This window comes from Perognathus longimembris, chromosome 5 (genome assembly GCF_023159225.1).
Source record: "Perognathus longimembris pacificus isolate PPM17 chromosome 5, ASM2315922v1, whole genome shotgun sequence".
NCBI classification, from domain to species: domain Eukaryota; kingdom Metazoa; phylum Chordata; class Mammalia; order Rodentia; family Heteromyidae; genus Perognathus; species Perognathus longimembris.
Window position 1 is genome coordinate 82,475,195 of NC_063165.1, and position 26,965 is coordinate 82,502,159.

General features: G+C 43.4%; 1 protein-coding gene across 1 annotated transcript in view; it reads right to left on the reverse strand.

Moving 5' to 3' along the window:
• Window positions 1-17,346, reverse strand: part of LOC125352036 (TCDD inducible poly(ADP-ribose) polymerase) — a 32,313-nt gene extending 14,967 nt beyond the window's left edge. Inside the window, exons 1-2 of the mRNA XM_048347220.1 lie at window positions 17,133-17,346; window positions 12,891-13,863 (exon numbers count right to left, since the gene is read on the reverse strand). Coding sequence (XP_048203177.1) covers window positions 12,891-13,822 — 932 coding nt within the window. The 5' untranslated portion in view covers window positions 13,823-13,863; window positions 17,133-17,346. The remainder of the gene's footprint in view (window positions 1-12,890; window positions 13,864-17,132) is intronic.
• Window positions 17,347-26,965: the final 9,619 nt, after the last annotated feature.

Below are 26,965 nucleotides of genomic sequence, written 5' to 3' on the forward strand. Positions count from 1 at the left end.
AATAACTTGCACTGCAGAATTATTAATAATGCTGGTTTTATATACTTTCCCAAACAAACATATCACTACATATTATAAGAATCCAGATACACACTTGAAGGAAGGAGCTGGAAGCATGTTTCAGAGTAGAGAGTACCTGTTTGAAAGACTGAAGACAGAGAGACCCAGAGTTCAAACACTAGTACAGAGTAGTGATTGAATGGAAAGTATCCCACAACTGGAAGTAAATGCTTCCTTCTGGCCAGCAATTTTCCACTGTCCAGTCATCTGAAACTTCTCCAGCTATACCCACGTGAGATTCCTGACTCACCAGAGCCTCTGGAAGTAAAACACTATGATAACACATCTAGTCCATTCAAAACAATAGACTTCTCAACTTAAAAAGAGAATGAAGGCTGGGCACCAGTGGCTCACACCTGTGTAGCTACTCAGGAGGCTGAGATCTGAGGATGGCAGTTCAAAGCTAGTCTGAGGTAGAAAGTCTGTAAGATTCTTATCTCCAGTTAACCAACAAAAAGCTGAAGAAGAGATGTAGCCTAAATGGTTGAAGGTCAGCCTTGAGCAAAAAAGCTCAGGGACAGTGCCCAGACTGAGTTCAAATTCCAAGACTGGTGCGTGCGCGCACACACACAATCCAGGCACAAAATTATTTTTTGAAAATTATTTTATGAAAAGCATAGCCATTCTCGTAGCTTATTAGATGTTTTATAGCAATGGTTCTCTCATTCAACAAATATCTTCACACATAATTAAGCCAACTTTTTTTGTTGGTTTTTTTTTTTTTTAATCTGTCATAGGGCTTGAACTCTGGGCCTGGGCACTGTCCCTGAGCTCTTCAGCTTGAGGCTAGCACTCTACCACTTGAGCCACAGTGTCACTTCCAGTTTTTCTGGTGGTTAATTGGAGATAAGAGTCTCACAGACTTTCCTGCCCAGGCTGGCTTTGAACTGTGATCCTCAGATTTCAGCCTTCTGAGTAGATAGAATTACAGGTATGAGCCACCAGCACCCGGCTAAGCCAACATTTTCTAACAATAATAAATTATCATAGCATAGAACACCAACACACACTAAGTCAGAAAGAATGCCCCACATATGATTCTCCTACACACAGTCCAGATACTAAACAGCAATGATAAAACATTGTGGGAAGAGAATCAAATCCATCAAAGAAAAAGGCATTACATGAAACAAATCTGTAAGTATATCATTTCTTTATCAGATATATGAATGGCTCTTGGGTTTAATATAATCACATTGGGCAATTCTATTTTTTTTAAGGCATTTGAAACCAAAAAGCAAGTGTGACCATTTTTTCCTAAAAATCATCATAATCTTAAGTAGATCCACAGATTCAGTACTAGGCTGAACTCAGGAAAAGAGGATGAAAGGGAATGGTGCCAGAGCATCTTCCTAGTGGAGCCAACAACCCGAGGGGCAACGTGAGGTATGGCACAACGGTGGTCCAGGGACAACTCAGAAGCAGAGAGGCTTCTGGGAGAGCGGTCAGAAAAGCTGGTAGCCTACAGTTCAGGAAATGTGGGCCAAGTTCAGTTCCTCACAGGCAGACAATGGGAAACAGGCCAACACAGGTGGACAGAGGGTGACAGCTGTGTGCAAAAGCTAACCAGGCATGAGGACAGTGTGTGAGACGCACATGCAGCTCATGTGGGAGGTCAGGTGTGTGTGTCCAGAAAGGAGGTGATAAGGGCCAAGACTAGACTGGAGAGGCTGGCTAAGATCAGATAAGAGCGAGCTTTGGATTCTGGATTAAGAGGTTAGACTCGATTTGGTGGCAGTAAGAATCACCAGTGGATATTCAGTAAGATTCAGGTTTGCCTTTTACAAGGTCAAACAGCAGTGGTATAGAGGGCTGTTAAGATTATTGGCAAGGAGGATGGGAAGAGCAGAGGGAAGGCAAGAGATTGGCACTCATTTGTAGGTATTAATTAGCATAGTTGTTGATTAGAATTTATTGTTTTATGCTTACTTGTTTGCAATTATAGAACTAAACATGAGACAGAAGATGACAAGGAACTGAGGAGGCAAGGACCAGTACATGTGGGAAAGAAGAATGTGAAGAGTTAAGGATGGCTAGCAGCATGCACATGGATACTCCCAACACTTGGACTTCAGGCAGGGAGGACTACAATTGGAATACATAGCAAGACTGTGTCAAAACGAACAAATACACAACAACAACAAAAAAGAAACCCATTACATTGTCAAGGATGATTCTGAGCTGGATGACTGGAAAATGCCAATTATAGGAACCACAAAAGGCAAAACAGGATTGGAATGGGAAGATAACGTACACAAAATTTCCAACTTTACTTCAGCAAAGGTCAATTAGGAATAAACTTCTGAACAGTAAGTACCTTGTTCTGTTTCAGCCAGATCACTTAGACTTCGGAACCTTGGCTTCCTGCCTGTAAGGAGTTAATGTGTTTCTACAAAGATAACACCTGTGACCTGAGATACTGTTTACATGCATCTAATCAACTAGACCAACTAGTCTAGATTGTTGGGGCCTCTTACATTATTACAGTGAAGTAAAGTGAAAATATTTCACCAAATGGAGGGTTATAATGAGATCAGGATAAAGATGAAGTGTGGCTCTTCTGCTACCAGCATGAGACAGTTTTACAGATGGAGTATGCTAGTTGCTGCCAAAGAAATTTCACAGGCACACAAAATGTAGCTGGGCTTTTGATACCTGGCTTTGATGTCTCCAGCACTCCATTAGTAATGCTGGACTATCTGACAGCTTACATACCCTTCAAATATGTTATAAGGTGACGAGAAACAAAGCTATGGCATGTATAGTACTAGCCGTTTTGTAAAAGCAGGATAGTTATTAAGCTTCAGAGAAGTTTGTAGTCACACTTCTTATTGTTGTTGGTCCTGGGGCTTGAACGCAGAGCCTGGTCACTGGCCTTGAGCTCTACCACTTTGAGCTGCAGTTTTTGAGCCACCAGTTTTCTAGCAGTTAATTGGAGATGAGTCTCATGGACTTTTCTGCCCTGGCTAGCTTTGAGCTGCATTCCTCAGATTTCAACCTCCAGAGTACCTAGAATTACAGGTATAAGCCACTAGCATCTGGCTATAATAACTCTATGCTATTGAAGCATAGTAACTGCCAATTATTCTGCTACTAACAAAGATTTCTTGCCAACACTGTCTCAAATCAAGAACACAGAGCTGTCAAGAGAGGCAACAACTTATTTAAAATGCTTACATGCACGGCAGCACCTTTCACATTCAGAAGAGGATAAAATTCTATATTCAATTTCTGCAATACTGCAGTTTGTTAACAACTAAGTTTTCTTCCTTTTGTATTTGGAAGTAACTTATAGTCCCACACTCACCAACCAAAATTCTAAGTTTCAATTATTATGCACAGACTTCATAGTTACAAGTACAAGTTGACTCAACTACAAGTTGTAGAAGAACTACAAGTTCACTCACTTACAAGTTGAGTTAAATTTACCCACCTCACCAGATATGGTAGTTCCATCACTCAGGAGGCTGAGGCAGAAGGATAGATCTCAAGCTAGAAGTTTATTAAAATCCTTTCTCTTTTTTTTCTTTTCTGGTTCTGGGGCTTGAACTCAGGGCCCTGGGCACTGTCCCTGAGTTTCTTTTGCTCAAGGCTAACACACTACCACTTGAGCTACAGGGTCATTTCCAGCTTTTTCTGAGTGGTTTATTGGAGATCAGAGTGTCTCAGACTTTGCGGATGGCTTTGATCCACTATCCTCAGATCTCAGACTCCAGGGTAGCTAGGATTATAGGCATGAGCCACCAGCTGTGAGACTGTAGCTCAAGTGGTACAATGCTAGCTTTGAGCTAAAAAGCTCAGGGACAGAGCCCAGGCCCTGAGTTCAAGGACAGGCACCAAACAAAACAAAACAATCTTATAGACTAATGCAAGCAAGCAAACACACACAAACACACGTCTCTTTCTAATAAGATGTGGATTAGCTTAAAACTCTCCAGAAACAAAAACTACAGTTGTAATATCTCACTGCTATTTACAGAGTCTTGGGGTTAAATTCTGCCCCCTGAGAGTGCCAGTTGTATCACATAGCCAAGTTCAGTCACATGTCCTAAGAATAGTGGAAGGTAACTGTGAATGAGACATAATTTTCAACTGTGGCCTAATGAGGAAGTGAAACAATTTCTACAAGAACAGCTAGGACAGAAGACAAGCTAGTTTTTAGAAACTGTGCTTTAAAACTATCTTATATCTAATATTGCTTTATACAGCTAATATATCTTTGTCAAAATGAAAGAATATCCCCTTTCTGAAGTGAAATATTTTAAAATGGAAGTTTCTATCTACCTCAAAGTAGATAATTAAAACTAAAAAGTCTGCCATATAGTCAAGTCATAACTACATTAAACTTTATTAATTTGGTAGTATTTATGAAGGGATAAACTTGTGTTTCTATATACATTATTAACAGTATATGCAAGATATTACAGGTAAATAAAATTACTTAAAAGTAAATTGTTTTTAAATAACTTGATACCTCAGAACTCATTTATACATAAATGAAATAATTATAATCTTATATACCCTCTAATAATATATCTTCTAATAATCTCTCGAAAAAATACTATATTAGCTTAATTTCTGGTTTAACATTTAAATTACAAATGACTTTTTAAAAGGCTTTTATTCAGAATTTTTAATTTAGCCTTGTCTCTTCTCCCAATTATTCCAGATAAACTTTAACTGATAAATAAACTCGGTAATTTATTATTATGTGCTAGCACCTAGCTTATAATACATACTATTATATCATAATAGCATCTCCACTGAGGACCTGGTTTCCACAAACAAACAAGAGACTTGAAAAGAACAAATTAATATACAGAGAATCCATTTCTGATAGCCCTTTAAATTTCTAGGGTGGGGGAAGATTCCTACAAAACATATTAGCATATTTTAATTTTGTTTCTGGGAGAGACGCACTCAACAAAATATCTCTGACAAACTCAATTTTATAGACAAACCTAAACAAAGTCTTAGCAACAACCTTACACAAGCTGCCTGGCACTACCTGGATAATCCAAATGTCAGAAAGCAAAGTTCCTTCTGTTTCACATACTTTACTGGGATTCGAGGATGTCTTTCTTTTGATTAAAACCATCATGGAGAGATAAATCCAGTATTTCTTCACTGCCTATTTTTATTTTTTCAATGCCTAGAAATGAAAGAGCTAAGCCAGGTTCAGAAAGCAAAGGCCAACCACGCAGGAAATTATTTAGGGTAGTCTTTCTGTGCCAGAACTGTGAAGGTCACAGGGTGCAGGCGAGACTGGGAGCACGTGGACTACTGCAAACAAAGTTCACCCCTGCTCCCACCCCTGCCATTCCTCACTGACTACTCAGTGCGTTAAGAACTTAGAGCAAAGAACTTTAAGAAACAGCATAAGAATCCTAACACAAAAGAAAACTAAAAGCTAGTAATTTGTCAGTACAAGCTAAGCCTACTTCCTAATCATTCTGAGAAATGCCATTTCAACCAGCATGCACACCCCCTTCCCAATGCTTGGAAACAACTTCACCAAAACTGCACATCCACAAAGAATACAAACTTACTGAACTCTTTCTCAAACACTCCTTACACAATTGGAAAGTCACTAGGTTCTGCAGTGTGAGAAGGCCAATAGTATCACTCCAGCATTCTTACTCTTAAAAGAGTGTCCTTTGACGACCATGGACTCCCACTCTCTGCTGGTCAACTGGGTGTTCCCAGTAAGTAAACAGCATAGGGCAAGGAAAGACAGAATGAAGAGACAGTCTGCTATATGGAAACAGCCAACACTGCTGGTCTTAGCAATACTAACTGGATGAATCAGCAAGGGAAACTAGAAGTCTCACACTTGACAACACAAATATCACTAATTTCTAAAATCTGAGTTCCTGACTACAGAACTGGTTGGATATATCTAGCTGTCTGTAATGCCATCATTTGCACACACTGATTAAGTCTTTGTAAAATACCAACCTGGATAATGACTTTATACTATATCCTTACCTTCAAAACTTACCAAAATATATTTCAGAGCTTGTCATTTGTTATTTCAAATTCCTCCATTAGCAAGGAATTTTTATTATAAAATTGCAGCTTTTAAGTTAATGTTTCAGAAGTTGGGCTGGATTAAGTTTAACTTACAAAAAGAAATTTTAGATAGGAGTGAGTCCCTATTTAGTATCATTTCCGGTCCCTAGAAAGCTATCATTATCATAATCTAAATCTAAATAAATATAAGCATATGCCAGATGCTGGTGGCTCATGCCTGTAATCCTAGCTACTTAGGAGGCTGAGACCTGCGGATCACGGTTTGAAGCTAGCCCAGGCAGGAAAGTTGGTTTATGAGACTGTTATCTCCAATTAACCACTAGAAAATCAGAAGTGGAGCTGTGGCTGAAAGTGGTAGAGAACTAGCTTTGAGTGAAAGAGCCCAGGGAGAGCAACCACGCCCTAAGTTCAAGCCTCATGGCCACCCAAAAATAAATTTAAAAAATAATAAAATAGAAGCATATAATAAATAATACTTAAGAAATACTTTAATAAACAATACTTAAGAAATACTTAAGGATTTCTTGGCATTTAAGAAATTCCTTAATAAAATGCACTGTCTTTTTTTCTCCCAGAAATGGTGAGTTTTAGATGTACTTTATCCTTTGTATAATAGTTTATGGTGTTGCAAAGTACAGTCCAACCCCAGCCCGAGGGCTCTCACCTAATAAATTCTAAACCCAGAATGAAACAGAAAATGGCTCAGCCTTCAGTTGTCTTTTATAGATGCAGAATTACTAACTTTATCTTAAAACTCTCAGACTAATTTAAAGGAGAAACTCTACAGTTTTTACAAAGTTTCTTTTAAAATTACTAGTGTCCAATTTGAACCAGTCAGAATCATGCAACTCAAAATATATTTTATTCTTTCATAAAAATGACATACACATGTACTTAAATTTTCCTTCCCCAACTCACAAAGATGGTAATATTAAAGTTATTGATCTATCATGAATGAGGAATCTTTTACTTGCCAAAGGTTCTTGGGATATTTATAACTTTTAATAATTTGTGGGTCATACAAATACAAGCAGATGGCCAAGAGCAGCCGAGGAAACATGTCCGTCTCATCATGTACCACGTGATTTTGTGGGCCTTACATATCACATGGGCCACAGGTTTCCCCATCCCTGGCCAGGGGAAGAGGATCTGAAGTCTTAATTTAAATGCGATCCAAAATCACCACAACTAGACAAAAAAGTAAAATCCGGTGGTCTCAATTCGGGCAGTATGAAATAAATAAGTCATAGGAAATTTCTACCGCAAATGACTGAATTTTAGTAGCCTTTCTTGACTGGTCTATGTAAGTGAACAAAATAATTCATCCTTTTGAAATAGCCCCCTGCTGGGTGGCAGAAATTCATATCTTATATTCTAGGTACTCAAGAGGCTGAGATCTGAGGACTTCATTTCAAAGCCAGCCCAGACATCAAAAAGCCATTGTGGCTCAAGTGGTAGAGTACTAGCCTTGAGAGAAAAAGCTCAGGAACAGCATGCTGAGGACCAGCGCAAAAAGAAAATAATAGCTCCCAAACCTGGAAAATAGTGTAGTTCACTGGTCAGGATGAGAAACACAGATTTTATGAATTTATTATTCCTTAAAGTACAATGTTACTTTAAAATCTAGAAATCCTAGTTGAATAGAAAATAGATTCACAGGGGCACAAGAGAGCTGATGAGTCAAAGTAGTATTCTTTTGATATGCCCACTACATACAGAATTGCTTTTTTAAAATGTCATAGAAGTTATTGCTATTCCTTTTTTTTTCCTGTTAGGTACAATCAAAATTGAAATTCTGGATTTGACTCAATAATAATGTATTATGCAATTATTCTTATGAATTGCCAGATACCCTTACAAGCTATTTCTTCTAACTGTCTAATTTAAAAGTTATAAAACCTTTGTTTTCTTCAATGTTCATTTTTATTACATAAACACATCAGTAAAGGACTGACCCCAACCTGAAGCCAGGTGACAGCTGCTTCATAAAGTCTAATCTGCTTATTGATGAAAAGTCAGAAAGAATTACATGAATGATTGCCATTGATTTCCCTGATAGCTCTACTCAGACCCAGTAACTTCTCTAGATTAGTATAGATAGAAGCCAATTAGTTTTATTTCATATGTAAATAGCAGCATAATTCATTGGCCTGCTTTATCCTAAAGCACACAGCACACATTTTCAAAGTCACTTCAAACATAGTTCTTGCTTATGGAGCTCTCTTTCTTAAATGGGAATTTTTTTAATAAATTCAAACTGATACAGCTGTGTATATTCAAGAAATACCAAAAAGTCACAAAGCACAGTAAGTTTCAGCTGCTTTCTCTCCTCACAGCTGTGTAGGCCAGTGCTAACTTGGCTAATTTAACTATCAAGTAGATTTTAGTAAGGCGCCTGCTCTAGTTTAGGTAATTCACTTTACAAGTCCTAGAAACCAATCTGACAAATACTTCTACTATTAATTACTATTCATTCCTTACATAATTTCTGTAGAAGTCACAGATGGCACTGTCTCTTGATAATATTTGAAAGAAAAAAAAAAAAAGCTCATGAAAGCCACTGTCAATTCAAAACTATCCAGCAACTTTAACTAGGACAGCATTCTAGACTTCAGTCTTATGAGCAAAAAGCCCTCTTATACCAATAAGCATCAATTCCAAAAGAACTTATCCTCTGAAAAAAAAGTAACCATGGATTCAGTTTACAGTTTTCTTCTTTACCATTCCTTCTTTCAACAAAATCAGAATATCACAAGATATCACAAGAAATGTACTCACTGCCCTATTATGTAACTGTACCCCTTTTGCACAACACCTTGTCAACAAAATAATAATAAAAAATTACAAGTAAGATTGCTGGTCGCATTGCAAGTAACCTCCCAAATAAAACTACAGTTTGTAGCGTTCCTTCCGTCTTGATAGGTAACAATAACTAGAAGACTATGCTGGCACAGTTTAGAATGAATGAAATGTAAAACCAATGGTGATCTTCAGTGCTAAGTAGAGCTTTAAGTGGCCTCCACAATTTCAATGACCCCAATTAGTGAGACTCTTAAAAACTGGTTCTGCCATCCGCTATCACCATCTACTGAGGATGAGTGCCCACTATTAGAGATTGTTTCCTTTATCAAGATTACAACATTCACTGCTGCTTCCTCAAATGCATATTTTGAAATTCAGAAATGTACAAAAGCTTCAACATCAATCTGAGGCTTTTCTACACAGCAGTTTCCAGTTGATGTTGGCAGTATACATCTACAGATGAATAAAAACAATGACAAAGCAAAGGTAATTACTATTATTTGATTATAAAAACAACTTACTGAAATCTTTTTAAATGTTTTTAATATCTAAGCATCTTGACTAAGAGATGAGGAGAACTAAACTTACCTAGCGCAATTTCCTTTCCAACTACATTCCTAACAAATTGAACACATTTAATTGAGATTAATTTAGAACTTAAAGCCTCATGCTTACAAAGTAATTTTACTTCAGTCTGTTGGAGACCTAGAACTACTGTATAACTTTCCCCAAGTTCCACACAAGGAAGATAATGTGGCACAGTATGTAATAATGGTGTTTGCCAAATCATAAACTACTATAAACAATTAGAACAAATGCTATTCACTATTCCTGAATCCAAAAATTACTGGATCTAACTTGGACATAGACACAGCTGAACACACACTTCCTGGTTATGTGCAATCTGCACAGATAGACCAGCTTTACAGGCCTGACCACAGAGATTAATAACTTTAGCCAAATAGTGTGGTAACCATGTGAACCTGGGCTGCTCCAGCTTGTTTGTGAATCTCTCAGCAAGGCTCGACATGCCGTTATCTGCATCTTGTTGCCAGGAAACACAACATCGCTTTGGAACACAGGGAAAGCCAGGTTGCAATGGCCACAGATCAACTTCCCAAAAGCCTAATTTTTGACAGCTGGCTATTTACAATCTTACATTTTTTCCTGTAGTCCATTGAGAATTCTGCTTTGCTAATTAACAGTTAACAGTATATACATACTTTTTTTTTGGCTATTCTATCAGAGCAGGACCACTTGTAATGTAGTAGTAACTACAGCCATGCTTCCACTTGCAGATTTTGCTGGTTAATTGTGGAGATAAGTCTCAACGACTTTCTTCAGCAGGCTGGCTTCAGATGATCCTGAAATTTCAGGTTCCTAAGTAGCTAGGATTATACGCCTGAGCCACTGGTACCTCACCAAGTAGTAGCAACGTTATGGGAGTTAGGAGTAGTAACTCATTTGTCAGGTATCAGGAGAGGAAGAATATTACCTCAGTAAAACTGATTTTGGAAATCAAGCACTCACTACAACTACTTTAATAACTAATCTAACAATGTATGCTTCTGAGCCTGTAGCAACATACTCTTTATCAAAACCATCTTATCAAAGGATAAATATCTAATATCTAACTAAGAATTCCTGGACCTTGAGGGCTCAAAATGACCGTCTTGCCTTGCTCACAGTAATAGAATGCAATGTGTTTAAAACAAAACAAAACTGTTAGTTCCTTCCTGATCAATTCAAGCAAAAACCTAATGTACCAAGATGCTCAAGAACTCAGTGGCCTGGAAATTGAGTTCATATAAGTGAAGTGGAGCCAGGTGCCAGTGGCTCAAGCTTATAATTCTACTCAGAGATCTAAGGATGGCAGTCCAAAGCCAGTGAGAGAAGTTAAGTCTGTGAGACTCTTATCTCCAATAAAATACCACAAAAAGTTGGCAATGGAGATGTGGCTCAAGTGGTAGAGCTCTAGGTAGAGCACTAGCCTTGAGCACAAAAAGCACAGGGACAACACCCAGGAGTTTAAGCCCTAGGAAAGGTGGGGTGGGGAAAGTGAATCAAGTGGGAGGCCACTGTTCTGTTCTATGGACTTCTAGAATTAGTATGACTTTGAGAGTGTAGACAATTACCCTGAAATAGTAATTTGAATAGCTAGCTATCTCAGAGACAACAGATTTTAGACTACCTTATTAAAAAGAAAAATAAATAAATAAAAGCCTGTAATCCTAGCTACTCAGGAGGCTGAGATCTGCAAATCTAGGTTTGAAGCCAGCCTGGGGCTGGAACATCCATAAGATTATTATCTCCAATTAACTACTACTTAAGAAGCAGGCAGGAGGAACTCTTGGGGCAAGGCCAATGGTTTTAGGAGGCGAACACTTTACCACTAGGCCATATTCCCAGCCCAAGACCAATGGTTTTAAAAAAGAAAAAAAGACTTTGGCGTACCCCCTGTGGTTGGTCACTGTATATGATTTTGGTACATTGGATATTGTATATATGCTTATCTGAACTAGGGAAGGGAAAGAAAAATGAGGGAAGGTGTAACAAATAAGACAAGAAATGTACTCACTATGTTATTATGTAACTGTACCCACTCTGTACATCACCGTGTCAATAAAATTTAATTTAAAAAAAAAAAAAGAAAAAAGAGGGCTGGGAATATGACTTATCAGTAGAGTGCTTGCCTTGCACACATGAAGCCCTGGGTTCAACTCCTCAGCACCACATAAACAGAAGTGGCACTGTGGCTCAAGTGGCAGAGTGTTAGCCTTCGGCAAAATGAAGCCAGGGACAATGCTCAGGCCCTAATTCCAAGCCCCAGACTGGCAAAAGAAAGAAAGAAAGAAAAAGCTGGGCACTGGTGGCTTATTGTCTATAATCCTAGCTACTCAGGAGGCTGATCTGAAAACCAAGGGGTTTATTTTGTCTGTCTGAGGGTTATGGGGCTTGAACTCAAGGCCTGGGTGCTGTCCCAGAGCTTTTTGTTTTTGCTCAAGGCTAGCACACAGATAGTAGAGCCACTGCCCCACTTCCGGTTTTTGAGAGGTTAATTGGAGATGAGTCTCATGGACTTCCCACTCCCAGGCTGGTTTTGAACTGCAATTCTCAGATCTCTGTTACCTGCACCTGGCTCTCACATGACTCTTATCTCCTATTAAACAGCAAAAAATGTTGGGACTCTGGTGTGGCTCAAGTGACATCCCATCAGTTGTGAGCAAGAAAGCCAAGTGAGAGGCTCAGAGTTCAAGTTCTTGTATTAGTGCTGAAAAAAAAAAAAAAAAGAAAGAATGCCAGGCACAGGTGGCTCATACCTATAAATCTTAGCTACTCAGAAGGCTATGATCACAGTTTGAAGCCAGCCTGGGGCAGGAATGTCTATGAGACTCTTAGTTCCAATAAACCACCCAAAAGAAGGAAGTGGAGCTGTGGCTCAAGTGGTAGAGCACTAGCTGTGAGTACAAAAATTCTGGTAAAGTACTCAGGCCCCAAATTCAAAGGCCAGGACTAACACAAAATAAATAATAGGTCAGCTGGACACTGGTAGTTCATGCCTGTAATCTAGCTTTTTGGGAGGCTGAAATCTGGGGATCAAGGTTCAAGGCCAGCCAGAAAAGTCTATAAGACTCTTCTCTCCAGCACAAAAAAATAAACAGATAACATACAAGACTTTAAAACTAAATAAATCTGGTGATACGTTGTAAGATTAACCTTGAACATAAGTTCTCCTATTTGATTCACAATACTCAAATACTTAGTTACATGCCTGTGGGACAGAATGACATCTGAACTATTCAAATAATCAAATCTTCATTGTTTGGTTAAACAGCCTCCATTCAAACACCATGAAGAATCAGTATAGTATAATAACCAAAATAACAGAGAAAAAAGAGAATGCCATGTTAGTACTGAAAGGAACCATTGTACTAAGTTTTTAGTCTATCTTCCCTAGAACATTTAACAGTTACGTAAGTTATTAAGATACATACCTATACATCATTCTCATTCTGTCATTTTCTGGGTTACAATAAAACCTCTCCAAGTGCTCCTGGGAATCATTGGATACACTCTGCCACTTCTGAGTAGTTGTCTTCTTGATCTGCCAATGATATGGGAGTATCGTGTGATGCTTCACGCAATCCCTGCCATAAATACAAGTGCCCTGCAGGAAGTCCATGCAAATTTCAATTTCATTCTCTTGGTGAGTATGGTACTGCAGCTGGTTTACCAGCTCAAACACCAGGTCGAGAGAAGCCTCCTCACTTTTGTTCTGGAAGAGCTCAGTGTTCAACTTATTACTGGTGTTCAAAATGTACTGAATTGTAAAAGTGTTTTCTTCGAAAACTCCTGGAACACAATTTCCAGCTTTTTCAATGCAGTCAGGGCTAGCAGGAGCTGGAACATCCCCTGGAACCGAATGCAAAACCTCAGCCTGGAAGGGCACAGCTGCAGAATCTGCCTCTGCCACTGCTCCACTGATGGTTTCAGATGGAAAGCTGGGATCCTGGATTGGAACCACTTGTTCTGGAGTTTCAGTGGAAGGATGGGCTTCTGGTAATTGGTTCTCACTATTTGCCTCATCAGGAATCAGGACAGACACACTGTTTTCTGCTGGTGGGCATGAGGGAGATATTTCCAGAGTTTTTTTCACCATAGGTTCGTGTAAGCTGCTTTCATCTGTACTCTGGTCTCTAGCTCTAAAAACCTCATCAAGTGAGCCAGATTCTAGTAAAGTGTTTAATATAGGCCTCAAAGACCTCAGCGTTCCGGTTCCCAATCTCTTCTGGTCATGCTTTTTCTTAAAACAAGTCTTCAAAGGAGCGATCTTCTCAGTGAGCTTCATTTCACATGGGAAGTCATCAGGAGGAGAGGGAGGCTGAACTACACAGGCTGGCTCAGGTTCAGTTGTTTCCATTTCCATGATTTAGATGAGTTCCAATAGCTCCTCAGAGTCTGAAAATCCTATGGGGAAAGGAAGAAAGATGATCATCTGCAAACTGACAAGTGAATCTCATTCATTCATTAAAATGGTTTATGTTTAAATAAATCCCGGAAATCCCTTGTCTTGCACTATATTCAGTCTTTACAAATCAGTTTCAACTTTTATTGACAATTGAAGGCACCAAAGCAGAAAAAAACATCTCATGTTTTTCAATAGTACTTTAGTATTTATCAGTGAACTTAGAGTAAAACAGGATGTAACAGTTTGGGGTATAAAATTCTCCTGTACTTGCCTGTCTCTTGTCCCTCTGTTTTCTGAATTAAACTTTTTGCTTTGCTTTAAAAAAAAATCCTGTGATTTTACGTAGAGATGAGATGGCCGGTAGTAAAAATAAAAATTGTCTAGCAGGTAAACCACATCTCCCCCTAGTTTTGTGGTTTTCTTCACAGTTGTTGATGATGCATCATCTGTTCATCTGTCTCATGAGTTGGCAAAATCATCTTTGTTTTTTTGTGTGTGCCAATCCTAGGGCTTGAATTCAGGGCCCAGGTGCTGCCCTTGAGCTTGTTTGCTCAAGGCTACTGAGCCACAGCTCTACTTCCAGCTTTGTTTGGTGGTCAACTCGAGCTAAAAGTCTTGGGGACTTTCCTGCCCTAGTTGGCTTGGAACCATGATCCTCAGATCTCAGCCTCAGTAGCTATAATTATAATCATGAGCTAAGAGCACAATTCAAAACCTTACCTCATGGGGGGGAAAGTTTATTAAATAAAGAAAAAATTTCAAAGTTAAACAGCAAGTGAATTTGGAACATAAGAATATACACAGGACACAAGTGCTCAACTGAATTGTTATATGAAAGAAAGCTAGAAGCCTCTTAAGAACTTTTTGTACTTCATAAGCTCTGACATACTCTGAAGAATACTCAAGGCCTACTTTTGCAATAAGCACATTACTACTGCTGAAAGAATACAGCAGGGTGTGTTTGCCTTTAGCAATAACCACTGAACACTGTGCTAGAAACCCAGCCACTATTCCCTAACACAGAAAGGGTCTCCCAATCTTTGTTTTCAGAAGTTACATATACGCATTTTGAAAAGCACAAAAATACAAAAAGCATACCATACCAAATTTCAGATTCTAAGTGAACTACTGGAAGAGATTTATTTTTTAATGTGTCTTACAAGAATCAGAACTCTTGGTTTAAAAAAAAAAGTTTTTACAGGCTCCCATCTGAAATCCTAGATTCTCAAGAAGCTGAGTTCTGAAGATCAAAGGTTCAAAGCCAGCCCCGGCAAAAAAAAAAAAAAAAAAAAAAGTCCTGAGACCTGAGACTCCAATTAACCACCAAAAAGCCGGAAGTGAAGATGTGGCTCAAGTGGTAGCCTTGAGCAAAAAGCTCTGGGACAGCACCAGTCAGGTCCTGTGTTCAAGCCCCAAGACCAGCAAACACACACGCACACGCACGCACGCGCGCACACACACACACACTTTGGAAATATTGAAATGCCAGGTGAGAAAGGATGGCAAGGATCATCAATCCTCTTTGCTCTTGTTCCACAGACTGAAGATCTATGAAGCAAGGACATTTGATTTAATCATGTGTGCGCCCGTGGTCATCCACTATGAGAGGCCTGGCACAATGCACACTGGATATTCCATAAACATTATGTTGGCTGGATTACTGAAGAAAAAAGGCATACATTCAAGTCTTTGTTCTTAGGTGATTTGTGAGTCAAAACAAAAAAAAAAGATAAAATTTGACTCCCTAGAAAAATGAGTATTCATGATCTACTGGAGAAATTCATAAATCTATGTATAAAAACGGCCCAACTGTCAAGCTCAGAAAAATAAAACACAAAAGTACTGTAAATAACAGTGTTAGTTTAAGTACAAAAGGAAAAGGAGAGTTTAGTAGAGCTGGCATCGTGAGGGAAAGCTTCACAGAGGAGGGATCTGACAGGAGACATAAATCAACTGGAAAGCAGCCAAGCCCGGCGTTATTATTCCTCACTCGGTGTCTTGCCTCCAGGCTCTATTGGCACATATTGTGGTATTCCCTCTCTGCCACGCCAAACCAGCCTGTGCCTTCCTCCAAGCGCTCGTGTGCACACTCACAAATACACACACAGCAACACCCCGTCACGCTGGCCCTGTGCCTTCCTCCACGCGCGCGCACACAGCACCCCCACCCACCCAGTCAACGCAAAGGAGACACAACCATTTGTCATCACACACACACACACACACTCAGAGCCACCACCCGTCACGCCCAATCAACGCAAACCTGACACGACTGATTGCATAGGTCACACGTACGCACAGTACAACTTTTCCGGAGGTTGCCCTTCCTGGAACTCGGAAACAACGCTCGGAATACTGGCAAAGCAGAGGGAAGCCACGGGAACCAAGTTCCTCAATTAGTTTGCATGACAGAGACGTTCGGTCCGGGCGGGTGGCCTCCCCGCGCCGCCCAGGCCAGCGGCGCCTCCGCCTCGCCCCGCCTTCGTGACGCCCGGGCGCGGAGGCCCCCGCGTTCCCCCCAGGACCCCGGCGACCCCGGGAGCCGCTGACCCTCCGCGCCGAGTCCGAGCGGCGCCTCCTGCCGGCCGCGGCCGTTACCGCGCCGCCGGCCGCCCACCGCGCCACCGCCGTGGAGGCGCCGCGATGCGGGGCGTCCCGAGCATCCCGGGGCCCTCGGCGCCCCCCGCCCCGCGCGCGCCACGGCCCCGCGCCCGGGCTCCCGCATGCGCCCCAGTCGCTACTCGGGGTCGCCGTGCCGGCCGCCCCCCCCCCCGCCGCGCCTCCCGAGCTCCGTCCCGCGAGCCCGGGGTGGGGGAGGGAAGCCCCCGCAGCGCGGGAGGTCGCGGGGACAGAGCGGGGGGCGCAGCGTGGGGTGGGGGGCCCGCAAGGGCCTGGCTCCCGCCAAGTTCCGGGAAAACAACCCGCACAACTTGGGGGAGGAGGAGGGGTGGCCCGAGGGGCGGGGCGGCCGGGGCTCCCGCAGCGCCCGGCCCCGCGGGTCCCGCACCGCCCGCCCCGGGCTCCCTCAGGGACGCGCCCCGCCCGCCGGGCCCCCGGGGGACCGCGGCGAGGCCCCGGGCGGCGCGCCGCGCACACCTGCCGGACTCCGTGACTAAGTGCAAACCCTCCCGTCCCGGCGCCGAGGGGTCCGGAGCCCTACGTGCGGCCCTGGCCAGGCTCGCTGCCCTCCGGGGGGTCGGGGCCGCGCGGCCCGCGCCCGCCCGCCCGCCCGCCCGAGCTCCCAGCGCCGCTCGGAGCCCACCTTTACCTCAGCGCGCGGAGGACCCGCAAGGGCGGATCGCAGAGCCGCGGCTGCTCGGGCAGCGTCCAGGTCAGCGCGGAGGGAGGGCGGGCGCCGGCGCCTAGGGACCGCAGCCTGGCGACGCGGCCAGCCGCGCGCGGGCCATCCCTCGGAGCGGAGCGGAGAGCGCCGCGCCGAAAGCCGAGTCTGCGCTCCGGGTCCGGCTCACTCTCCTGTCACCGCGAGCTCCGCTTTAAGTGGCTTCCGGTCGCCTCCTCCCGGCGGCCCCGTTGCGGAGGCGGAGCCAGGGAGGCGGGAGGGCGGGGCGGGCGGTGGATCCCGGCGCTCATTGGCTCCCCGGAAATCGGGCCCGCCTCGCGCGCGCGCGCGCGCGGGTGTGCGTGCGCGCGCGCTCCCGCCAGGGGGCGTGTCCCTCCGCGGGCCGGCCGCGGTCGCCGGGGGTCGGGCGCGCGGCGCGCCTGCGTGCCCGGGGCGGGCGGCGCGCTTGGGAGGCACAGAGTCACTTTGTTCCGCGGGGACCCGGCTCCCGCCGGAGGGAGGGTGTGGGACTGGACGGCCCGTTTCCAGGCGGGCAGGCAGGCGGGCGGGCGGGCGGGCTTTGTCCCTCCGCCGCCTCCTCCGACGCCGCTGGACCCTGAGAGGAGGCCAAAGGCTGCTACGGCTGCGGCCGCCAGACGGGGTCGCCGGCCCCGCGCCGGACGGGCGGGAAAGGCGCTCGGGACCGCCGGCCTCCGGGGTGCCTGGCTTGGGGGGGCCTAGATGGCCGAAGCGCGTGGACGGGTGCGTGCTTTGAACCCCACGATCCCCCAGCACCCCGACCTCCCAAGACCTTGAAACCTGCTCCCTCCCTTCCCCCGCTAATCCGATTCCCCGCGACCCCGACACCCCAAGACCTGCAGCCCCGTCCCCCCTTCCGCAACCCCGGCACCCCAAGACCTCCCAGCCCACGTCCCTGTCCCCCCCCCGTGATCCCGGCACCCCAAGACCTCCCAGCCCACGTCCCTATCCTCCCCCGTGATCCCGGCACCCCAAGACCTCCCAGCCCACGTCCCTGACCCCCCCCCCGTGATCCCGGCACCCCAAGACCTCCCAGCCTACGTCCCTATCCTCCCCCGTGATCCCGGCATCCCAAGACCTCCCAGCCCACGTCCCTGCCCCCCCCGTGATCCCGGCACCCCAAGACCTCCCAGCCCACGTCCCTGTCCTCCCCCCACCGTGATCCCGGCACCCCAAGACCTCCCAGCCCACGTCCCTGACCCCCCCGTGATCCCGGCACCTCAAGACCTCCCAGCCCACGTCCCTGTCCTCCCCCCACCGTGATCCCGGCACCCCAAGACCTCCCAGCCCACGTCCCTGCCCCCCCCCGTGCTCCCGACCCCACCCCCCGCAAGGCTCTGCAATCCCGCGACCCCGCCACTCCAGCCCCCCAGGATCCGGCAGCACTGACCCCCTCCCCCTTCCCCCCCCCCCCCCCCCCGCTCCCCACGCCTGCTTTAAGGACTGCAGGGCACCGGGTAGTCATCTGTAAAACACTCACGTGCTAGGCTGCCCTGCTTTCTGCCTTGCCTCGCGCGTCCGCGGCTTCAGGATAACCGAGTTTCAGAGGGGAGGAAAGAAGCACCGCATCGAGGTACTAGAACCCCCGGGCCAGCCAGGTGGCTTAGGCTGTAATCCTAGCCATTCAAAGGGTGGCTGAGGTCTGAGAATGCAGGACGCTAGCCAACTCAGGCAGCCAGGTCTGTGAGACTCCTTATATCCAGTTGCCTAGCAGAAAAAAAGATGAAGTGGAGCGGTGGCTCCAGTGATAAAGCACCAGCCTTGAGTGAAAAAGCCAAAGGACAGGTCCCGAATTCAAACTCCAGTACTGACACACGAGCACAATCACCAAAGTTCACGGTAATTTCAGACCCTAGGGAGATAGGAAGTTTTGGTTCCTAGTTTCTATTATCTTCATGTTCTAAGTCGGATCAAAGGTAGTATCTCCCCCAGGAGATTGATTTCAAATTGCAATAAGGCAGGGCCATCAGATCTAAGTAAAAATGGTTTGGGTGGAATGTACAGGTGATAGTAGGCAAAAGATGGGATCTTTAGGCTAAAAATATATGAAGACATGATTTTCATCTTCTACTCATATGTAGAATTGCCCAAAGCAGAAAGTTAAGTCTAGCACCTTCCTGCTTACTTTCTACTTGTCTTATCCTATGTTCCTGTGCTTTTCCTTTCCTGCTTTCTTTTGGACTTTTTAAAGTTCCCTTCAGGAAGTGGCACTGTGGTCCCCGCCCAGAGTTCAAGCCCTACAACTGACAAAAACAAAAACAAAAGTAGTTCACTTCCAACAAGTTATTTGATACGTGTTTTTTTGATACTTCTGGTAGTGATGCAAATATTTACTGCTGTGTACAAATCATCCCAAAATGTAATAACTTAAAACAATGACTCTTACTTGCTCATGATTCCAGATTCTATAGTCTAAGAATTTAGTCAGGACACAGGACAGGGGCTCATCTCTGCGATAGCCAGGGCCCAACTAGAATTGACCCAGTGTCTTGAACCATACGTCTTAGGACATGAGGATGGAATTAGAGTTTCAGGACAAAAAATATCAAAAATACAAAGATAAGAATGTTGGTGCAGGCACAGTACCAGTGGTTCATACCTGGAATCCTAGCTACCCAGGAGGCTGAGATCCTAGGATTGCAGTTCAAAGCCAGCCTGAGCAGGAAAGCCTGTGAGACTCTTATCTCCAATTAATCACAAAAAAGCAGAAGTGGCTCTGTGGCTCAAGTGGTAGAGCACTAGCCATGAGCAAAAAGTAGTTCAGAGACAGTGCCCAAGCCCAGAGTTCGAGCCCCAAGACCAGCAAAAAAAAAAAGGTTGATGCTGAAAGAAGGCTGTTGTCTTTGGTGTTTGGGGTTTTGTTTTCTTTTGTCCTTTACATATTTTCCACCTGGTTGATGCAGGTGTCCTCAGAATGGTCATCTCAGATTTACAAGAGCACAAACCTTAAAGTCAGGTCTTTACTTTTGGATCATGCTTACTAACAAACATCATTCACAGCTCTCCATCAATGTGGGAGGGACTGCTTAAAGCTGGTGTGGTTCCTTTGGGATCTCTTAGATTAAGTGTTGATTACCTTAAGTCAGTTAAGGACTAAAAGTTAACCGGAGGCAGATCCAGTGGTGTCCACTTGTAATTCCATCTACAGTAAGCACCTCAGGTGTGACCCACGGAAGATGACAAGAACAGGATTCTCCTCCAGGGTCAGAAATGCAGTTCAGTGGATCGAGGACAATTGTTGTAATCAACAAGATTTGACTCTTCCTATGGACCAATATCCACTGTGTGTTTTTCCCACTGTGCCCTTTCTGAAGGAGAGTTTTTATCAATATCTTGCTCCTTGTCTCCCTAAATTGAAGTAGTACTGAGACAGATCACCTTTCTTTAAATATTGATTGTCAGAGCATGGAAATGCATACGCCTGAGGAGAAATACCCTGGACATCCTCCGGGCTCTTGATTGGAGACTGTGAGCTAATGGGCTTATTGTAGTACCTAGGTGGGACTTTGAAATTCCCTCGGGAGGGGATGAATATATCCTTTGAGTGACAATCATGGTGGATTGAGGAGGATGCTACTTGATGTCTTTTTTTCTTGCAGTCCATTTCTTTCTATTAAGAATCTGAGCCAGGTGCAGTGGCTCACACCTATAATCCTAGTGGAGGTATGGCTCAAGTGGTACCACACCAGCCTTGAGTGGAAAAGCTAAGAGCTCAAGGCCCTGAGTTTAAGCCTTAGTACACACATACATTTAATAATATTGTCTGGGTGTTTTTTTCTGAAAGCCAAGGTCAGCCTGCCCGGCTGAAAATTCATTTCCTTAGATCCCATGTAATCATAGGTGTCCATGAGAGATAGTTGAATACGTATACTCAAGATTTCTAGAAAAACATTTCCTTTCCTACTACATAGCCACCCTTTCCGTTTTTTCTTGTTTTCTTTTTCCTCTCCCCTAGAATACTGACACAAGGATGCAGATAAAGTCTCATGACAAAAATAAAGCTGTGAGTGATGTAGAAAATATGGAGATGAAAGCCACAAGCTAAGGATGCTGGAGCAGAAAGATAGGAGGAACTTGGGTCATTTCAGGACCTCCCAAAGCTGCTGTAATGGTCCTAAAATATCTACCCCTAGTTTTACATCTCGAAAAAAATCCCAATTTGCTATACTGTTTTCTGGAATGTACAGCTGAACCCCCTCTTGGCTGATATATGAGCTGTTGTCGGTTTTCTCCTGGCTAGTTTTCTTGCTTACATTCTTTACAAATTAGATAGTAACATGACATAGTATATGTCAGAGCTGCCACAAAGCTTTACCTCAGCTCCAACACCATTCCCACTAATTCATGCTAGATATATCAAACTATTAATATTGACATGTACTAAATAAAACTAGGAAATAGAAGAAATAACAATACTCATCATTGATTCTTCTAGTCTTATTTTGATATAGTTATGTTCTGTTTTTAATTTATTCAAAAATTTCCCTAACATTATGATATATTTAACAAGTGTTTTACCTAACATTATTCATAAACCGCTTTCCACATTAGCATATTCTTTTTTTTTTTTTAGCAAGTATAACTCAGTTAAAGTAGGGAGAAATAGAAAAAGATACAAACATTTCCTGCTTCTCATGCAGGTAATTGGAGTTAAAGACTCCAGTATATTCTTTTAAACAAGTAGATTATTAATATTCACAATGTTCTTATTTGGCTCCTTGTGATTGAACATGTCAATTCACTCTGTGTGTGTGTTTGAGATGTTTTGCTCTACCTTGTGATCCACCCCTCTACTTCTGGCTTTTTGGGGGGTGGTTAATTGGAGATAGAGTTGCACAGACTCTTATTTCTTTCTGGCTTTGAACCCTGATCCTGAGTAGTTAGGATTATAAACATGAGCCATCAGCCAGATGGCATCAGTTCATCTTTTTAACAAATAGATTATTCACTACTTGAGTCAATGATTAAATATTATACGTATGCATCAAGGAATGAGATAGATTCCTCCCTGATGGGCTTCAAAACTGCAAGATCGGCTGGAGGCTCACAAGTAGAATGTCTGCCTACCAAGCATGAGGCCTGCGTTCACAGGCCAGTACTCCCTATAAACAAACATGGATTAACAACTGCAGAAAAATCCTTGAATGGTGATACACAGCAACAACCCCAGTCCTCAGCAGGTTGAAGTAGGAGGATCCTGAGTTCCAAGCCAGCCTTGGCTACCTAGGGACACACTCTCTGTCTCAAGCAAGCAAGAGACAAAACAACAAAAACCCTTAAGACATATATCTATCTGATTATATGCTCTGTGTTTTATTTACTTTTATATGTGGTTATTCATTTTTCTATAAATAAACATATTTATGAAATACGATGGAGTTACTTTAATTTCCAGGGTTCCCTCCCCCCCATTTCATCTGCTAGATTTGCCTTATCATAATGGTTCTGCTCATCAGAGCACTCCCAAGGAACAATTCCCACAAGAAAGCCAAGACTTCTTTCTGGAACTTTCAAGCGACTCAAGGCCTTCCATTTTCATTTTCATTAACAGTAAATGTTATCTAGTGTAAATGTCAATATTCTCTGTTGTTTTCTGTTTTGGAAATTGTCGGTAATAGTTGATTTCCCAACATCCTCTTGCTGAAAAGATAACTATTTTTGATAACGTGCCAGAAACAAAACAGTGACCAGCATGAGTAAGAGCACAACGAAAGAACGTGAGATTTGAATAAAGGAGCTTTATGTTTTAGAAATTACTGTACTGAGATCCCATCGAGAATCCACCAGCTTGCATAAAAAATGGCATGCTGGCAACTCCTTATTTTTGAGCACTAAGTTCAAGCTGCAATGTTTTCTACAACCAACTTAGGGCAATATTTAACTAAAAATAAAAGTTCATGTGGGGGGGGGGCAAAGAAAAGTTAGGTTGTACTTACCTACATAACTAAATTACTGTTCTTTTTAAATGTGTTTGCTACTCCTAAGGCTTGAACTCAGAGCCTCAAGTTCTCACTTGCTTTTTTGCCTCAAGGCTGGCCTGAGTAACACCTCCACTTCCAGCTTTTTCCTGGTTAACTGGAGACAGAGTCTCATAGATTTTTCATCCCTGGCTGGCTTTGAACTTCCTCCGGCTCCTGAGTAGCTAAGAGTATGGGCTTGAGCCATTGGAACCCAACTGAGGGAAGATTTCTTATTTCCCTGCAGTTCTAGAGCAAGACAAGATTTTGCCAGAAATTCATTTAACTCAAGAGACTTTTATTATTTTATTTAATTATTAAGTGTTTGTACAAAGATATTACAATTCCATAAGCTGGGTTTATGAAAACAATACATCTTGATGAATATCACCACCCCCTTTCAAATGCCTTTTAAATAAAGAGTGCTGGTAGGAGAAGATTCAGAAACACTATTCAAAACACTGTCAGAAGAACTAAAACAGAACTTAAATCGGCATGAACTAAGGGTAATTTAATTCATTTGCTTAGAGGTAAGATGGTTGAGAATTTGTTATAAACATGCCTTGATAACTGTAGATTTAAAATTCATACTTTCATAAGTTAATGGAATATTCATTTTGAAGACCATTTCTAAATTTTAAAAAGATCTCATTTCTAAAAAGCAAACAAATACTTTTTTTTCTCCGCTTCTGGTAAGTAGAATATTGTTTTGGAAAGGTGAAAATATCCAGGAGGAAGTGAACTGGGTAAAGTATGAATAGAAGGAGTTCTACAGTACTTAGCGAGATTATCTGAGATTTGCATTTGTAAATTGCCTGATTATCTGCCCCGCTGCTTATTCCTTAGACTCCAAAAAGTGCTTTGATTTCCTCCAGTTTGAGACTCATTGAGTCATTCTTGCTACACACAGCGAAAATGTTTTCGGCTGTAACTGATTTGGGGTGTATATCAGAGATAATTTCCTGACAATTCACTTGATTGATTGAGCACATACTTCTTTCAGGAGTGTCTGTGCCAGGCAGCAGTTAGGTAACTAGGTTGCTAAGATAGCCTCCACTCTGTCTCCTTATTATAGGGAAATCTGTGAACTGACCCTCCCACCCCACCCCCCATCTTTGGTTCAGACCCCGCCCCGCAACCTGGCCCTGGAATTGGAATGTCAAAGAACAGGCAGGGAATTCCACACTTGGAGGCTCCCTAGATACCAGGACTGCTCCAGGTCCTCAGAGCTCTTGAGTGTAGGGCAAGCATGCTTAGGCATGTGGCTAACTAGCAAAACAAATATACTTTGGAAAAAGCTTAATAGACATGCACACAGAAGATGCTAGGAACGTAGAGGAGGAATTACACCTAAGTATTTTTATTGGAGGAGACAGGATTGCCAATAGATGTGTGTGAGTGTGTGCTGGTACTGGGGCTTGAACTGAGGGCGTGGGCACTGCCCCTTAGCTTTTTCTGCTCAAGGCTGACTGCTGGCCCACAACTTGAGCCACAGTTCCACTTCAGGCTTTTTGGTGATTAGTTGGAAATAAGAATCTCACAGACTTTTCTGCCAGGGATGGCTTGGAACTGTAATCCTCAGATCGCAGCCTCTTGACTAGCTAGGATTACAGGCAGGAACCACCAGCTCCAGGCTGCAAGCAGATTTCTTGAAGAATAGTAGTAGTATTCCTTAAAATATTCATAAATGCAGTTGTTTCTACTTAGAGTACATCTACAATTGAGTACAAACAAAAAGAAACCTTTTTCGAAAAAAGAATTTGGGGGTAATATTAAAGATCTTGATAATCATAGGCAGAGATCACTTGAGTGAACAGCACGTCTACTGGTGTGAATTTATCCTAAGAATATAACTGGGGCCATGGGCATGAATTTTCATCCAGTCCCAGACCTAGATCGGTGTGGGACAAGGTTCCTCACTTACAGTTTGATGAGACGTTCCGGTCCACAAATACTTTCCACTTTTACCCTTGGGCCTCTGCACAGCCAGTGTTCTATGTTTTGGTGAAGACTTTTTTGAATTTGGAACTGTCATAGAACCTGGAGGTTGCTGTAATTAATTGGTAACACTGGCCAGACACATTGCGCATAGTTTAAGGTTTCAGGTTGGTGTCCAAACTCAGAATGGTGATTTTGGCAGACTAGAGGGGAGGGGTGTGGTGTTCTAATGAACACTTGCCTTTCATTTCTGACTTCCCCTTCGGGCAGATAATGCCGACACCATGGGTTTTCGGTCTGATCTGGACACTTGTTAGAATTTATGTGGGTATGCATTTATTTAGTTCGTTCTTTGGATTTTAGCTTGAGAGCAAAATTAATTTACATGTGTAATGTAAATTAAATGTTAATTTACATTCACTCTGGAAAATTCTGGAAAAGAACATATAACAAGAAGGTTAGTTAACAGTCTTGGAAAGAGATTCAGGTGTCTTGGACTCGCGAGGGAATGAGGAAATGGCTCGATAGCACTGAGAGGACCGAAGATTGACTTGAATATGGGCTCAGACACTGAAGAGGCAGGAATGGCTCCTCCATTTAGCTAGGGCAACTGGAAGCATGGGGTTGTGGTTTTAGTGAGATAGGGATGAGTGGGAGACCAGCAGGCTTTTGGTAGCCAAGAGAAACAGGAGTGTAGTTTTGGAGATAAAATAGATACAAGTGGAGAAGTCAGTAGGCAGTTGGATCCTGAAGTTCAGCATTTAGAGGACATGCTAGCACTGTAACTAAGAATGGCCCTGTTTCTACACCTACAGCACAAGCACTTGGTTCTTCCTTTTGAGAGGCTGCACAATGAGCAGGTCTTTGACATGAGGAAGAGTGGCCTGCATTCCACATTTGCAAAGGTGGGTTCATTTCTTTTTTTTCTTTCTTTCTTTTTTTTTTTTAGCCATCCTGGGGCTTGGAATCAGGGCCTGAGCACTGTCCCTGGCTTCTTTTTTTTACTCAAGGCCAGCACTCTGCCACTTGAGCCACAGCACCATTTTCTGTATATGTGGTGTTGGGGAATTGAACCCAGGGCCTCATGTATAGGAGGCAAGCACTCTTGCCACTAGGCCATATCCCCAGCCCAGGTTCATTTATCTTCTGCAAGCCTGGTGTGAAGTGTGGTCATCCCTGGCCTGTACCCTCATTTTGTAACCAAATACATGGGGTTTGCCTCTTGACAGGTGCAAAGCCAACAGACACAGCTAGGAAAGAAGACTGAAGAAAGGTTCCTCTCAGGCAGGGCATGGAGGGGGTGTCTCTTTTATTGGGGAAACGTATGCATATTCACACAGAAGGTTTCTTCAGCACCAGGAGATAGGGTCCAAAGTGAGGGCGAAGAGAATTTAGTATTATAATGGGAAGAATGAGGCAGAGACTTGCATCAATTCTTTATAAATTTCTCTGAAGTGGCCTTTAGGAAACAAAAGACAATCTGAGAGTTAACTGTCCAGGAAAAGGGAGTACCTCTCCCTGCTCCAGCACAAGGGACTGTCCCCAACCGTCCCTGCCTAGCAGCTAACAATTTCATATTTCTGCAGCAGGACAAACTGTAGTTCTGATGATGCGCCTGAGCTAATTAAGGTTTCCCTTACCCAGAGGTGACCTGAGACCCCCTCCAGGGAAGCTGACTGAAAGGGAAATTACTTAGTGGCTAAAGAAAACAGGTGACATTCGTACACTGTATTAGTGGCAAGGAAAGAAAGGGCCAGGTCAAGCATGGAAATATGAAAACAAGTTTCCAGTAATCTAAGCTAAATATGGGGTGTGTGTGTGTGTGTGTGTGTGTGTGCGTGCGTGTGCGTGTGCGCGCATATGCACATCCTGGGGCTTGAACTCAGG